The sequence below is a fragment of the Cyprinodon variegatus genome, unplaced genomic scaffold (assembly GCF_000732505.1).
Source record: "Cyprinodon variegatus isolate N-32 unplaced genomic scaffold, C_variegatus-1.0 Scaffold193, whole genome shotgun sequence".
In the NCBI taxonomy this organism is placed as follows: Eukaryota; Metazoa; Chordata; class Actinopteri; order Cyprinodontiformes; family Cyprinodontidae; genus Cyprinodon; species Cyprinodon variegatus.
The window spans coordinates 1,113,284-1,129,596 of record NW_015150646.1 but is presented as its reverse complement, the minus strand read 5'-3'; the positions used below and the strand labels follow the sequence as shown (position 1 = coordinate 1,129,596).

Here is a 16,313-nt window from a genome sequence, read left to right as displayed (position 1 = left end):
CCAGTCTGTCCATGCATGCAGGACAGCACCTCCTCAGTATTCCAGGTGAGATTATTATAGGTGCCATGATTTGTGCCATGATCATTTAATCTGTCGATTATTTTTTTTTTCTTACAACATTAAACCAGGTGAAACTAAAACTTTTCCCCTTGAGAAGTTCTGGATAGATAAATGCTGACATATTTATTTTATAATTTTGGTATAGTTACTACTCTAAATGGGTCGCTCTGTCAGCTAAAGGCATGTTTAAAGTTTAAATACTAAATTAGTTGATGATTGTTTCAATAATCGATTAATCCAATTACTTGTTTCAGCCCTAGCCTTGAAACTCCAAGCAAATGTCAGTTCATCTGGGTCTCTTTCTTAGCAAATCATAACTCTTAAGGGAAGCGTGAGGCGCTTCAGCTCCTGGAGGAGTCCAACTCAAGCTTTTAGAGTAATATTGGAAAGGTTGTTGTTCATCAGGGGTCTTTAGAAGCAATTTTCTTACAATATTTTCAGACTCTAAGGCCCCGTCCACACGAAGTCAAACCCTGGCCTAAACGCACAAATTTTTCACCAAACCAGCCTCTCATCCATACGAAGCCGGCGTTTCGGGGGTCTGTAAACGATCTTTTTTTTATTAAGCCTTCAGAGTGGGAAGATTTTGAAACGCCGTTTCGCGTTTCCAACTTTAAGCTCTAATCGCATTTTTTTTTCTGACACGCATGCGTCATAGCGTCGCCTCCAAACACGCATGCGCGACACAGTATCACAACAACAATGGCTCCGTACTGTGTTGAATGGTTGCTGCTCATGCTACTCACCCTGCTGTCGGGCTTACAACAGAATCTTCTTCTTCTGGAATATCTCCAGGAAGAACAGAGCAACATCGACGACATAGTTCAGCACCTGAATTTGACTGAACCACGAAAATGGACCCGCAGGGCAACCATGTATAAATATTAGTGCGCATGCCCAACATTTCGTCGCCTATTTTTGCTTTGGCACCACAGCGCCACTTACAGGCCTGGCATACATTTTGCAGCGTTTTCATGCATTCGTGTGGACGATCACATTTATTTTACGTCTCCGTCTTTACGACAAACGTTCTGGAAAATATTAGCGTTTTGTGTTCGTTTTGACTTCGTGTGGACGGGGCCTTAGAATTCAGTTGCTCAGTTTATTGTCTGTTCTTGAAATCCTTTAGATCAGAATTATGATATATAGCTTTTCAGGATCTCTCTGGTTGGTTCTTCTAGGATTTTTTTTTTTATTGGTTCTAAAGATTAGGAAGTAATCAGGCCTGGGTCTAGCATACAAAATTCAGTCAAAAAAAACCAACAACATAAAACTGTCACACATAGTTGGCTTGGAAAACAGTTTTTACTCCCAACGCTCTGAAAACTGCATTCCCTGCTAGATTAGATTATCTTTGTCTGACATCAAAGTAAGTTTAATCTGGAATATTTAAGTGTGAGGGGGGAAAAAAAAGCCAAATGAATGCATTAGGGGAGGAAAGAATCGATCAGTCTTGCTTTAATGCTCTGCTAACACTTTAGTTTAAATGGTTTTGCTCTGCCATGGTTTCTGCGTTCTCAGGAAGTCCGGTCAGCCACAGTCGACCTGGCGCCCTGCTCGGAGAGCGAAGCAAACAGCTGTTCCCAGCTTCTGTCATTCCAGTAAGTACAGAACTGGTGAGAACGAATGGTTTCACACCTTTACAGAAAAAAAAACACTTCACAAAGGAAGACAAGCTGAGCTACAATCTGTACAGAAAAAAAAAATAATAATCTGAAATGAAAAATGCAAATAAAATTATTTTATGTTTTTTTTTTAAAGAAAAATTACTTTTAAATTCAGTTTTATTTGAAAAGAGGCCAAAAGTCTTTCCTTCTTTCACACCTTTAACCTCCTATCCTCTCTCCTTGTTTAGGCCCGTCATTACCAGACCCCTGGGTTCAGCTCCAGCTCAGCAGAACATGGACAGTTCAGCGGGAGCCAGGGGGTCCATGAGTCCTATGGGGTGGCAGCATCCCAGCACCCCTCCACCTACGCCCCCGGACCCTCGGTACCCGTAAGCTTCGCCAGCAGTTCTCAGATCAGAGGTAAAAAAAGCAAGAAACGGATTCAATCCTGACTGTGTGGTTTTGTTAATAATGTCATAACGGGAGTCTACCTCTTAGAGTAAATGTCAAAATGCAATAAACCACTGAGTGCATTTATGACATTTTAAAAGTTTGAAAAAGAGATGTTTGGTCAATATTGGCATTTGTTTGTTTTTTTGTTTTTTAGTATTGGCAACGGCCAGTACATGCATGCATGTGTTGAGTCATTTCAAAATACTTTATTTATGCTAAAGGGAAATTAAATTGTTTTAAATGAAAAAAAATATTATGAAATAGAAATAAAGCAAATAGTGCATTCAGCAGCCATGCTTTTAGTGGAGCGCATGTATTGCTGCTCCCTGCATTTGCTAGCTTTTGTCAATGTTTAATTTGTTAATGGATAAATTAAGATTAAGATAAATTGAGGAAGAAGTTGCAATATCAGTCCCAAATTATCAGCAGAACATTTTCAGGATCAGTAGACTATTAAAATAAGAGGGATCAATTTTTAAAACCTTTTATCTGTTGATCCTGAGTTAAAAACAATGTTTTTTTTTGTTTTTTTCTGTTTATATCCAGGGGCCTCTGCATTTCAAGCAATGCAGTACCTCCCTCACCAGCAGACTGGATATCCGGTTCACAGCCACTTCGCCTCCCAGCCTGGTAAGTCCTGCTGCATGTGTCACCCTGTCAGCAATATCAGCCGCAGCCAAGATGCATAGCAGGAAACAAATGTCCTTATTTAACAGAAACAAAACTGGCTTGCACCTGAAATGTAAAATATTGTATTTAGAATAATCTAAAAGTGAAGAACTAGTTAGAGAAAAGTAAAAGTTGGACATTTGTGCTTAACTGGATTGAGACTCTCCAGGTGACGTTTTTCAGGAGTTAGACCACTATCAGACGTTTCTTGGTCTTAGAGGCTCTAACCTGCTTGTCTCTCTAAGGGTACATCACTGGAGCATCGATACCCCTGCAGAAGCAGCTGGAACATGCCAACCAGCAGTCTGGCTTCACAGATGCAGTGAGTCCAGTTCGGTTCAGGTCTAAGCTTTTTGTATGAATCCTCTTGTTCTGTTTTAACTAGTATGTGCCAAAAGCCGCTGCTCTGACTCCAATGTTTACATCTTTAAAGGCCAGTATTATTTGTTTCCAAGGCATTAAATTCAATTCTGTACTGAAATCACCGTCAGCTGTTAAGAAATTAATAAATATAAAAAGAAAGATCTTCCCATCGTAGCAGTTTCTAAATACTTTGAAATTCGGCTCCTCCTTCCATTTCCGTCACTCCCATCTCAGCACATCATCACAACAATGCTGCATGCTGTCTACAACTTTTGTCTTAGCAGTATTGTAATTTTGTTGTCAAATATATATTGTCTAAATACAATAACGGCATTGGAAAATGGCAACTCGCGTTGCAATTGAACCTTTCTTGAACGATCGCACATCAAACACAAGAAGTAGCGTAAGTAGAACATATTTCTGCTTGGTGAGATATTTCCACTACACCTCATTGTAAAGCTGGGCACACCACAAAGGAGTTTGCTTATTTCTGGGATTTGGAATTAATGTCAAACTCCCGTTTGTTCACAAGCTGTCATCCGTAACTGTCAGTGACATTTTTAAAATGAAGTCCAAAACATTTTGTTTTAAGAACCGTTTTATCGCTGGGGAGCTTATAACTACAGTAGTCACCCTGGCATCTAATATATTTATCTAATATAGAAGTAAGACTAATATATAGTCTTAGAAGTGTTACGAACTCAGCGGAGGGGGAGCTACGTCCAAGCAGCTGTTTTTGCTCAGCTGATTTGCTGCTGTTGGATTCCTCAAGTACTCATTAATGACTCATAGCAGGGAATGATGCTATAACATCATCTATAAAGCTTAAGATGCTTATTTTACATGATACTGGCCCTTTAAGATGCTTATAAGATGCTAAGAGGATTATTATTTTGATTGAAATCTGTTCAGCATGACTGTATTGAATATTAAACCAAGATGCGTTCATTGTTGTGGGTTATTGTACCTGTACGTCCACTTGACGGAAATTGACTCTAGTGCTTTGGTTCTGTGTCCTGTTTGGTCAGGGTGCTTTGAGGCCCCTGCACCCCTCCACTATGCACCCAGCTGCTCCAGGTCTGCTGCCCACACCCATGGTCCAGATCCCCACTGCAAAGGTATGGGTCCTATGGGCCACTTCCCCACTGTTTAACCTTATTTTGCTGCTTCCTAGGAGGTGGGCCTCATGGATAGCAGCTGCAGAGGGGTTATAATTTTATAACTTTCAAGAGCTACTAGTTTCATCCTCTTCTAACATAATTCAGTTGTCAATCTAGGATAAATTGCTTTTTATTTACTTGGGAGTAGAAGCAAAAATATTTCTGTTTTTGTCATTTCCAAAGTGTACCGTCTGTTTTTATTTTAAGGTTTTACATGTTTTTTTTTCTTTTAAATTATCAGGCTCCGTTCCAGAGCTCCCCACAGGGTGCCGCTCGACACAACTTCCTAGGCCACAGCCAGAGTGGGCAAAGGTTCTACCCCCACAGCAAGTAACCTGCGACGACTTTCATCTTTTCTTCTTTTACGGCAACGTCACCACTTTGATGGTGCTGGAGATGGCATTGGAACCTCTGGTGCATCACTTTGGATTTAACAAAAAAATAAATGAAAACCTAGATTGATTTGTGCCATAATGATAATTTTTCAGTGTATATAGTATGAATTCTATACTCTCCTGGTTTTATTGTCTTTTAATCATTTTTATTTTCCCATAACTTTTAAAGAATAATTTGCAGAGCTGGCTACAGGCACAGGTAAACTCCCCATCCACATGATTTCTAACAGAAAAATTGATAAACTTCATATCAGTTCAGAAAGAAGGAGCTTTTCTCTAATAGTACAGATATAATAAAATAAGCTACATTTCTAGGTTGCTACTGGATGCATCATGAATGATTGTTAGTAAAAAACCATCAAGCTGTCATACAGTGGATCAAATAATGGGTTATGCTAAACTTATATCGATTAGCGTAACCTTTTATTTTTGTATCTTTATCTCCCTAAAGCAGTATAGCTTATGTCATGGTGCCTCAGCCTAACTGTAAATGTGACCTCCAAGCCCTACATAACCTAAGGTCAGCTCTGTTCCTTTTAAACAAGGCTTATTTTGAAGCCTCTGTGACACTTTCGGTTTTAAACATGCACTGAACTCTTTTTGTATCAAAGCTTTCCTGTTTCCTCATCTAACAGTAAACTGATATTTCTAAGGCTTCAAGTGGATAAAACCACTGATGCTTGTAGACTTTGTCCAAACACAGAGATCCTACTGTAAAGCTCTTTCTTATTGAGTCAAGTTTCTTCTATCATCATCTGCAGCATTAACCGGCTCAAAGCATTTGTTTAATAATTGCTAAATAAAGAATGCAATCACACCCATCAATTTGCAATATCTTTATTTTTACTTTTTAGCTTTGTTGTGTATGATAGTCTAGAGATTGTACACAGTGCGGGCTCACCATACCAACACAGCCAAACTATTAAAATCAGCCACAGATCCTGGATCCGAATCTTGAGAGCACAATAAATAAAGTATAATTTCTTCCAGACAGCTTAATAAACAATGAATGCTAGCAGAGGAACCACATCTTTATGATCTCTCTGTCCTGTTTGGCAAATCTAAACAGAACCATAAAGATCTGGAGATGAAGCCCTCTGTTAATCAGAAGTATGTTAAAAGCTTGATCACAACTCATCCCTGATAGTAGCTAAACATTTAGAGATTCAATCAAGACTAAGGCAATATCATCTGTGTTATGTACACAATGCATTTAAACTTTTTCCAGATGTTTATTCAAGTTGTTTAGCTGAACTGAAAGGACAGAAAGGAGACGACGGAGAGACAGAAAGGGGAGGCAGTGTAGCACTGAAGATGCATTAGCTCCCTCTTTTCTCCAGGCTCTATACATCTCAATTGCATCTGAAACAGATTTAGACAAAGAGAAGAAATGATTGATGTCCAAACTAATCATCTGCAGTTTAAATATTGCACAATCAATATGGATTAGAGAATGCATAAACTGATAACAGAAATAAAGGAAGCTAGAAGCCATATCAGGCCATGAAGGGAAACCTACAAACGATGATCAATAAAAGATTAAATCATTCGTGTTGGAGATGCAAGCCTAAAAACATTCAAATATATGCAAAGCAATGTCTATTGATTTGTTGTGTAAGATTCAAATAGTCACTGAACTTTTCCAGTCATAGAAAAAAAAAATGTTGGATTCTGCAGTGCATTCATTTGTTGTGCAGCTTTTTGTATTTTGCATGTAAATCACACCTTTTCCTTCCATTAATAAACTTATACAGTTTTTGCTGGAAACCTCATCACCCCTCTGGCCAGAATACATAGATTCCAGTCAAATTGATTAGTTTCCTCAGACCATAATTTTTAGAAAATAATATATATACTTTTTTCCCATTATGATCAAGGTTGCAATCACCAAGATGCTTAATTTTAGCCTGTTCGACAAGGTCAACAGCCAGTTTGTGTCTTTAGTTTCATTGTACTGTTTGTACACAAGTTGTGTTTCCAAGTTTCAGGCATCTAACTGATCATTTCCTCACTCCATCGAAAGCCAAATGTTTAGTCTCACCAAACTATAAATCTTCTCTTGCAAAATAACGTTTACCTAAATATTAGTGCATTTGCACGATGGAGTATTATGGCCAGGCTAGAGATTTTTTTTATTTATTCAATTACAAGAATAAAGTTGCAAAATTACGAGATTAAAGTCCTAATATTACGAGAACTGACAACTCTTATAAGAAGCTTCTTCTTCCCTAAAATGAGGAATCTCAAGAATCACATGAAGTTATACTTTGGCATCAGTTTGACAAATAAGGAAATCTTTTAGCACAGCAGCATCAAATTGGGCAGAATGTCAAAGTGGACTCGGTTTGGTGTTTGATGGTGCTGTTCGTTATATGCTGGTCGGAGCTTGAATCTTTCTTTCTGAAACGGGTTGTGGTATGAGGACCTAATTCTCGTTATTTTTCAACTTTATTCTCGTAATATTGAGACTTTATTCTCTTATTAGAAAAGAAAAAAAAAATCTAGCCTCGTCCTAATACTCCATAATAGATTTGTTCATTGATGGGCACGTGTTTAATTTTGATACCTATGTGGATTAAAAAAAACACCCAAAAAGAACCATTCAGAGTCCCTAATTATTGACTTGTGTTCATGATTGTTTAATGTCATCTTCAACAGCTTGTTTCAGACCATTGGACCAACATATGCAAACATCATAATCCTTGAATCCTAAAGACAGGCCTTTGCAGCTTGACTCCAACAGAAAAAAAAAACATGGCTGCAGTTTATGGCACACATGCACAAACATTTTCCTCTGGCAGCTTTTGGGTCAGTTTCAAAGAGAGAAAATGTCTGCAGCTCTTTATTTACCTCCTCTGGCTTATTTACTCAAAGCTTTTATACCGACTGCAGCTTCCTCCTCCATTGCATTTAGAACAGTGATCTGAAATAATAGAGAGAGGAGGGTCAGGAGCGGTTCATCAGAAAGCTGCAGCAGAAAAGAACGGCCACAGATGCGACGGTACTGACCAGGATCTCCTCTCCGGCTTCATGTCTGCTCTCCATTTCTTTTCCCAGGTCTCCCTCTGGAAGTTTTAGGTCCTCTCGCAGCTCCCCGCTGTCCTGGAGCAGGGAAAGGTAGCCTTCCTGGATCCCAATCAGCTGTGAAAGAAAACTGTTAACTTGTCATTTCTTCTGTTCTGTGTGTATTTGCACGGTAAAGGTATCAGCTAGCACATTGGATTTTTGCTGAATGAACAAATGCAAAACAGACATTGCTTCGGCAGAAATAATGTGACAAAAGGGACATGTTAAATCAAGGCATGTCCACTTATAAGCATAACAAGTGTCTACAACCTTCTAATCAGTCAGTGGGCCTACATATAGGGCTACAGGTAGACAGTAAGTGCATTTCCAAAAACCATCAATTGGTTCCTAAATAAAAACTAAAATAAAATGTATACTTTTCAAAAAAGAAGCTTTTATGCTTCGATAAAGGTTTTTTTTGTTTGTATCGAAATTTATTTTTTTTTTTATAATTTCCACAAAAAAAAAAACTGCAATGGAAAGACTGTTTTCACATCATGAAGGGTGATGGCACCCATTAGAGCCATGTCTGAAATATGGATACATGTTTTCTTCCATGTGGTTGTCAGAATTATTTTGTGAACAATTGTATTCACATGTAACTTTAACTGGATTTGTTAATGGAAATACCGCAATTATGAAACTGCTTTTTCAAAGTTAGCAGAATTTCGACAGTTTTGCCCACATTTGTAAAAGAAAAGCAGCTACTGAGCTCTTTTGATAACATGGTGTGTACTGCACACAACATGGAACAGATGCAGCACAGGAAAAATTGTCTCAGAGATTAGGAAAAAGTTAAAGATGACTTTGTTAAGGGTAAAGGTAATAAGAACACATCCAAGTTGCTTGATGTTCATGTGACTACAGTTTGACACGTTATTCAGAAAATTAAGATCCATGAGACTGTAGCCGACCTCCCTGGACATAACCGCAGGAGGAACACTGATGACAAATCAAAGAGAAGAATAATATAGCTCAAGGATCATCAGTGTCAGATTGGATCATCCATCTTTTAAGCCAAAGTAGACTTAATGGAAGAAGACCAATGAGGACACAATTGTTGAAAACAAACAGAGATGGCAAAAGTACTCACTTTCCGTACTTGAGTAAAAGTACAGATTCTTGTGTTAAAAAATACTCTGATAAAAGTGGAAGTACTGATTAAACTTCTTTACTCAAGTAAAAGTAACAAAGTACAGGCTTGTAAATTTACTTAAAGTATAAAAGTAAAAGTAGAAACCACTTTTTTCATGCCGCTGCCTACATTTTAAATGGATGTCTGCCAATAGGACTAGATCTCCGTTGTGTTCATTTTCAATCATCTCGTCGTCCATGCTACTATGCTAACGCCACCGCCACCAAGCTGCAATGATTTGCCGCCAATGAATACCGCCGAATCTGTCGATTCATCTTGTAGTGGTGCGTCAAATGCAACGTAGATTCCCATCCAATTAGATTGAATTTGGTATTGATGACGTGAAAAATAATAATGGTAACTCAATTGAAATGATTCAAAACTAAAGTAACGAGCCAAGTTTTTAAAATATAAGGAGTAGAAAGTACAGATATTTGTGTAAAAATGTAAGGAGTAGAAATAAAAAGTCACCATAAAAATAAGTAGTAAAGTAAAGTAAAAATATCAGAAAAATCTACTTGAGTACAGTAACGAAGTATTTGTACTTCGTTACTTCCCATCTCTGGAAACAAATCATTAAAAACAACAGATTGGAATTTGCCAAACTACATTTTGAAAAGCCACAAAGCTTCTGGGAGAATTTCCTATGGACAGGTGAGATAAAAATGAATTTTTTTTTTTACAAGGCACTAGAGCTCCATGCTCACTGATGAAAAATGAAACATTAAGAAAAGAACAGATGGAGGAGGCTCTGTTATGTTCTGGGGTGGCTTTGCTTTATCTGGAACAGGCTGTCTGGAATGAATTCTTAAAACTGCCAAGGGTTTCAATAGAAAAGTGTTCTACCTAGTGTCAGAGAACTTAGTCTCAATGACAGATCATAGGTCTTCAACAGGGTCATGAGCCAAAATAAAATGCCAAGAATAGCTAATAGAAGGGCTGTTCAGTGGTGCAGTGGGTAGCCTTGCAGCAAGAAGGTTCTAGGTTGCATGTTCTCCCTGAGCATGCAGGGTTCTCTCCAGGTACTCCGGCTTCCTCCCACAGTCCAAAAACATGACTGTTAGGGTTAATTGGCTTCTCTAAATTCTCCTTAGGTGTGAGTGTGTGCATGAATGGTTGTTTGTCCTGTTTGTCTATGTGTTGCTCTGCAATGGACTGGCTATCTGTCCCCGCCTCTCACCCGTAGACAGCTGGAGATAGGCACCAGTACCCTTTATGACCCAAGCAGGGATAAAGTGTGATGGATAGATGGACGGATGGATTTAGACCATATTAATGTTATTAACCGATAAGACTTCTTCGAATTTCAGTATGGCTTATCTTCCTTCAACTGCAGAATCTATTTATATTATACTTATACAAGAATCTCAAAGTAGACGCTAATAGCCCATAAAAACATCATGAATTAAGTATTCGTACTCCAGTGGTCCAGTTTTTGCACAACAGGTTTTCAGTAAAAGGATTTGTTCTCTCACCTGATAATCCATTCTTTTGATGTTGGGGACGTCCATGTTGTGGGTGGAGGGACAAATGTCTTCATACTTCTTACCGGAGAAGATGTCGATACCAACCAGGTGAACCTGCACAGGGACAGGACACACACTCATTAGACAGTCTGCTGAGCAGGTGAGTGGATATTGTAACTTCAGTGTTTTTAAAATCTGTGCCTGTAGCATGATTGATATCTTAATAGAGATTGAATCATAATAACAGATTAATAGCGATGATTGATGAGAGGATTTAGAGAACATCGACAGATCCAGATCTCTTTCTGTCTGAGATCTTCTCCATGAGATCAGGAAAAAAAAAACAGTCTGCTCTATACTGGCGTAGCTCTATAATTGGTGTTGTCAACAGGATCTCTGACTGATTTTTTCAGAGGACATTGATTGTTGGAGGAGTCGGGTACCAGCTTGAGGAAGGAGTCTTCCAGCCTCATTACCCCGTTTAGAAGTTTAAGGGGGATGGGACTTCTGGCATTGAGGTTCTTGGTGGTCAGTGGGAGATCAAAATGAACCATTCCTTCTTTGAGACTGTGAGATAAAATTTAAGGTAAAATTTTTTTTAAGAGAAAAAAAATCCAACAACTGCTTCATAGATTTAAAGATTAGTTTGGAAAACAAAATAGAAGTAAAATTAGCTCCAAAATGTATTTGGGAAAACTCCAATAAATTTAATTAAAAATAAATAGGTTATTTATTTAAATGTACTACAATTAGTATAATAATAAAGAACCTAAATTGCAAAATACAGAATGAATACTTAAAGGTATAGTGGAGGATGTTTTTAGAAATGGGCTCATGCACTCTCTAGCACACTTTTAATAGGAGTTCTGTCTTGGGAGCAGGTACAGGGTTGTGCATGTTCATTTTTTTTTTTTTTTTTCAAAAATTCACAAAAATCCTCCACTATAGCTTGAAGGTTCAGCACATTTATGCAACTACTTTTTGTTTCTCTGGCAGATTTGCTTGTTGGTTATACTGTAAACAAAATGCCACATTAAAGGGGAAAACATGTTGAAAAGAGTATTTATGATCTCATCTCTTTCTCAAGCTGGAACTTTAACAAAAGCTTGTCAACTTTGAAATTTGATGTGATTTAATCTATTTCTAAATAGTGAAAAAAATGGTTTTTGCTTCTCCATTTCTGTGATCTTGAATTTTGTGTATTCTTTACACCTTGGCGTGGCCGTGCTTGCCGGTCTTGGAGGTGGACATCTCAACGATCTTGCAGGGACGACCTTTGAGCACCACAAAGCCGTTCTTGCGCAGAGCAGAGCACTGCATGGGATAAGTGGCGGACGCACCGGCATCAGCGGTCTGGAAGTCTAGGTCTGCATCGGCCATGACTGCTGCACAGGAAAAGCCACACAGGATATTCATTCACGCTTCATCCTACACCAGGGTATCTTTAAGTTACTGCTGAATAACACAACTGATTTAAAATGAAAACGGAAAAATGATTTAAATAAAATAACAACACATCCATTCATTGCAAACCTGTTTAGTGTCAGCTAAATCTATTGCTAATTTGGTTCCTTCTTGCAGCCTTTTCATATCACAGCTCCTTCCACTGCATGCTGAGGGTTCAGAGGAACAGCTTCAAACATGCAAATGTCTCAGCGAGGATCTTATTCACAAATTTTACATTTGCATGTATTTAGCAGTCAATTTAATTTAAAAAAAGACCCAAGATATGAAGTAAAGTTGTCATATTTTATTACAGTGGAAGGAGCAGGCACTTACAAAAAAAGCCTTTAACTGGTTAATCTCTATAGATCTGTGCGATTATGAGTGCCTGTCGATTCCTCAGCTACAAAACCTGTCTCACAGAAAATAGGCTGATCACTTCTGGACTACATGGGAAATAAACAGGAAACTACAGAGAAGCATAGATCCACTAAAAATACATATATGTGTGGATGGAGCAAAAGATTAGGGTGATGGCAAGGAGGCTTTCCAGCCTTGAAGACTTTGAGCTCATCACCAAAGAAAGATCATCAAACAGGAAATGTGCAAAAAACTGGTTAGTAACCATGAAAAAGGCTTTCACATTTAGATAGTGAAGATTTTTAAAATTATTATTCAAACATGTGGATATGATCCTAAAAATTGATTCATACTATTGTTATATTAATTTTCTATTATCTTTTATCTTTTAGGAAATGCTGGTCTCAGTCCCTGTCAGAATCCCACTTGTCAGTTAATTGAAAATAGTTTAAAACCTAAATCCTCCAGTGGATACAAATAATGTTTGGCTAAAATGTACATTATTTAGCTAAATCCACTGAATCCAGATGTGAACTAAACCATCATACAACTTAAGAACAGGGTCATAGTGGTTCAATGTTCAGTCTCTCAACTACTTCTATTAACCTGCTAGAACAGCAACCTGCTGCTCCAGAGCACCAGTGGCTCTTTGGTTCACTTAATATTTTCATCAATAAACTGTTGCCCCATTTATACATATTTTCCTTTAGGTTTTCGCCCCCTTCATTTTTCATTTTCATTCTTTATTTTCAACAATGCCCCCCCTGTGACATCCCCCCCCAGGCAAATGTAATCAATAATTATTTATGTCAGAAGTTCCGGCAGAAAATTAAAAATCTAACCCACACAAATGTTATGTATGACTAATGGCTTACTCTAATTGTAGCTTTAATTTAGTGTTTATGTGTCAGAAGGGGTATGAAGAGTAAAACTTATTTAGTCACAGCCCTTCATCTTTCTATAGTTGTGAACAACAACAATTTCTTACATTCTTAGTTATCTTATGGTGACTAGGACTAATAACAACTAATCCAACAGGGCACCAATCTGGGTATCAGATCAGATATCGACTAATTAGCTGGATCAGATATCGGATGAATAATGCCAGTCCAGCATTCTGAACCAGTTATTTATATTTTTATGGATATATACTCAACAATACAGTTACAGTGATCTAGTGACTTCAAATTTATGATTGCAAAGCTGACTACGTCATCGCACAGAGCATACAGCAGCTAGCAATGATCTATACCTGTTGATTTGTTACCTTTTTTTTAACAATGTTTATATCAAGCATGATGCTTTTACTCACATGGCCAGGTATACGATTAATTAATTTCACGGTAGAATCAGATATCGGATCGGATATCGGCAGATGTGCTCAGGCCATGCATTTGTATCGAATTGGATCAGAAAAGAAAAGATTGGGGCATCTCTATCCAAAAGTCCATTAATTCACCAAATAAATTAGTGGATGTACAGATAAACATACATATACACATTCACGCGTGCCAACACCCTTAGCCCACTGTGATTGCAAGACAGAAGAGTACCCACTGGTGTTCACCACCCTTTTTCCATCTCATATCTTTTTAAGAGAACCTGTGAGTTTTATAAGCTGTGGAGGTGAAATGACACACTGCAAAAAAATTTAAATCTAATTAAGCCCATTTTTGCTTAAAATAAGTGAATTCTTTAATTGAGGAGGTAAGTGAGACACTTTGCCAATGGAACGAGACAATGAACATTTAAAGTAAGAAAATTTTTTTGCATTGTCTTATTTCAAGCGCATATTATCTAATTATCTTGTTTTAAGAGTAAAAATATTTATTCAATTGGTGGATCATCTTATTTACCTGCTCAAATAAAGGGTAAATACACTTAATTTAAGAAACTTTTTCTCATGTTTTGATTGTTTATTCAGTGCATTGAAGTCAAGGAAAACACCTATGCACTGGAAAACATATATATCTGAATAAATAATTTTTTCTTACAATAAGTGGATTTGTTCTTGTATTGAGGAGGTAAAGTGAGACACTTCTCCAATGGAACAACATAATTTACATATAAAACAAGAAAAAAAAATTGTATTCTCTTATTTCAACTGCATATTATCTGATTATCTTATTATTAAGAGAAAAAATACCAATTCCAATGGCAAATCATCTTATTTACCTGCTCAAACTAGGGGTAATTACATTTTATTTAATAAATGTTGACCTATTAGATCATTTTCGCAGTTTTTCGGAGTAGATTTTTATAATTAAATCTGAAATAGAGTTAGCCCTAATTAATTTTTTTTTTTTTTCATTTTTTCCATCAGCTGCTGATACATATGTTTGGTTTTTTTTAAACTGCTTCTAGCACATATTACTGCATATTAGTCTCAAAGTGCGACCCATATGTGAGACGGTTGTTGCAATTAGACCCGTAAAGATCTATCTGTGAGCGCAGTGCAGGATGCGCTGCCTGGGATTAGTAATTTAGTGGCTCCTGGAGGGAGCACTTATAGGGCCCAGAATCAACTGCTCCCTGTGGATGAGCAGCATTAGTCCATCTCCAACTCTCAAAAATTCAGTAAAGGTGAAATGATAAATGTTTGATGTGTTTATGTTTGTCCTTAAAATGTGATTTAAATGATCTTAAAAGCAATAAAAGCGCCTCAGTCCCTCCTCCCCAGACATGGAGAACTTACAGCTGATAGTAGCACTCCCTGGCCCCTGGGCTCTCTGTCCGACCCGGATCTGCTCCTTCAGCGGTGTCACTCCCACCTTTCTCTCAGTTAGCCTGTAGCTGTTGTATTAATATTTTTATTAGTAATACTTCAGATTCATTCCGGTCGTTTTATCTCCTGCAATCAGACAGCTGCTTTACCTCCAGCAGAGGAAGGCAACCAATCCAGGCAGCCGCCGGGCCGAACAGGAATCAAACCCAGAACCTTGGTGTGCAGCCTGCTGTCTGTCTGCTGCTGTCACCCAGCTCCCCACCACCACCGTTTGGACTTAATAAATACAGTAACATTACAGCAAGCACTTCCTGATGCGGATGCAAGAACAAAATACTCACAACTCCTCATATTATGAGATAAGTGAGACAGAATTCCTATAATTCTGCCTGACAATTTCATCATTAAATGTATTTTAACTTATCAAGAGGACATACTGGGGGACCAGTTAGTTTTTTCATGGGGTCATAAAACAAAATAATAACAAACACACACAGAAACATAACAGAGCAAGAGGCTATTTAGGATGTAATAGGAAAGGCAAAATCCCATGTTGCAGATTCCTGATCTATCAGATCAAAACTGTGATCCTATCTTAATACGGCTGAAGCTTAAAGCTGGCTGTAATTTCTAAATATATGTCAACGTTTATAGATGAAATATTAAATTGGTCTGAGAGACAAATCAGTTACAGTCTCTACTGTCAACATATATCATCATAAGAAATTAGGATTGCACTGTAAAACATGATCCTAATTAGTAAAACCTTATTAAATGAAGTGTATTTTCCTTTAATTTGTGTACATAGAAGCCAAAGGAATTCATTATTATAATGCACTTGAAATAACATATAGAGTTGTTTTTTTGTTTTTTTAATTTCAAATGATCTCATTCCTTTTTGTAAATTGTCTTACCTGCCTAAATCAAGGGAACATACACTACATTTAAGAAAAAAACTTATTTAGAAGCTTTTGTTTTAAGTACAAGGGCCATGACAGAGGCCAGGATCTTTTGTATAAGAGCACTAGCCAACAATTTCCATCTCCCTCATTGGCCTGTGGCCTCAATTCAAATGAAGCTGAATTAGAGAGCCAAACAAAAATCATTTCAAGGGCTCCAAATTGTCCAAAGAGAGTGCTTTGAACACCTCTGAGTCCCTCCCCAACTCAGAGGAAAATGTTTTTTTGCATGATTTAAGGTGTAGTTAAAGTGGAATCTGTATGTCCAGAGAAATATTAAATAAAAGGGATTTAAAGAAAGCTATATAGTCATGTTCTAAAAGAACCTTAGATAACAGGAGTTACTGAAGTTTGTAATTTCCTGCTTTAGATCAGTTATTTTGTAACAAACTCCCTATTTATCTGGATGGATGGATGGATGGATGGATGGATGGATGGATGGATGGATGGAT

The 16,313-nt window shown here is 37.6% G+C and overlaps 2 protein-coding genes across 3 annotated transcripts in view; one reads left to right on the top strand and one right to left on the bottom strand.

Moving 5' to 3' along the window:
* gps2 (G protein pathway suppressor 2) overlaps positions 1-4,759 on the top strand; it is an 11,119-nt gene extending 6,360 nt beyond the window's left edge. Inside the window, exons 6-11 of the mRNA XM_015379538.1 lie at positions 1,582-1,661; positions 1,916-2,087; positions 2,667-2,750; positions 3,035-3,111; positions 4,181-4,270; positions 4,554-4,759. Of these exons, the coding sequence (XP_015235024.1) occupies positions 1,582-1,661; positions 1,916-2,087; positions 2,667-2,750; positions 3,035-3,111; positions 4,181-4,270; positions 4,554-4,646 (596 nt within the window). The 3' untranslated portion in view covers positions 4,647-4,759. The remainder of the gene's footprint in view (positions 1-1,581; positions 1,662-1,915; positions 2,088-2,666; positions 2,751-3,034; positions 3,112-4,180; positions 4,271-4,553) is intronic.
* Positions 4,760-5,365: 606 nt separating this feature from the next.
* eif5a (eukaryotic translation initiation factor 5A) lies at positions 5,366-15,178 on the bottom strand. Of its 2 annotated transcripts, none has more exons than XM_015379539.1 (7): positions 15,052-15,178; positions 14,873-14,970; positions 11,587-11,759; positions 10,384-10,488; positions 7,717-7,848; positions 7,558-7,630; positions 5,366-6,069 (listed from the first exon to the last, which is right to left on the bottom strand). In XM_015379539.1, exons 3-6 carry the CDS (start codon positions 11,752-11,754, stop codon positions 7,568-7,570), a joined length of 468 nt encoding a protein of 155 aa, XP_015235025.1. In that variant the 5' UTR covers positions 11,755-11,759; positions 14,873-14,970; positions 15,052-15,178; the 3' UTR covers positions 5,366-6,069; positions 7,558-7,567. The 2 variants fall into 2 exon arrangements, with proteins under 2 accessions (XP_015235025.1, XP_015235026.1); XM_015379540.1 differs by having other exon boundaries at positions 11,587-11,756.
* Between the last annotated feature and the right edge of the window lie 1,135 nt (positions 15,179-16,313).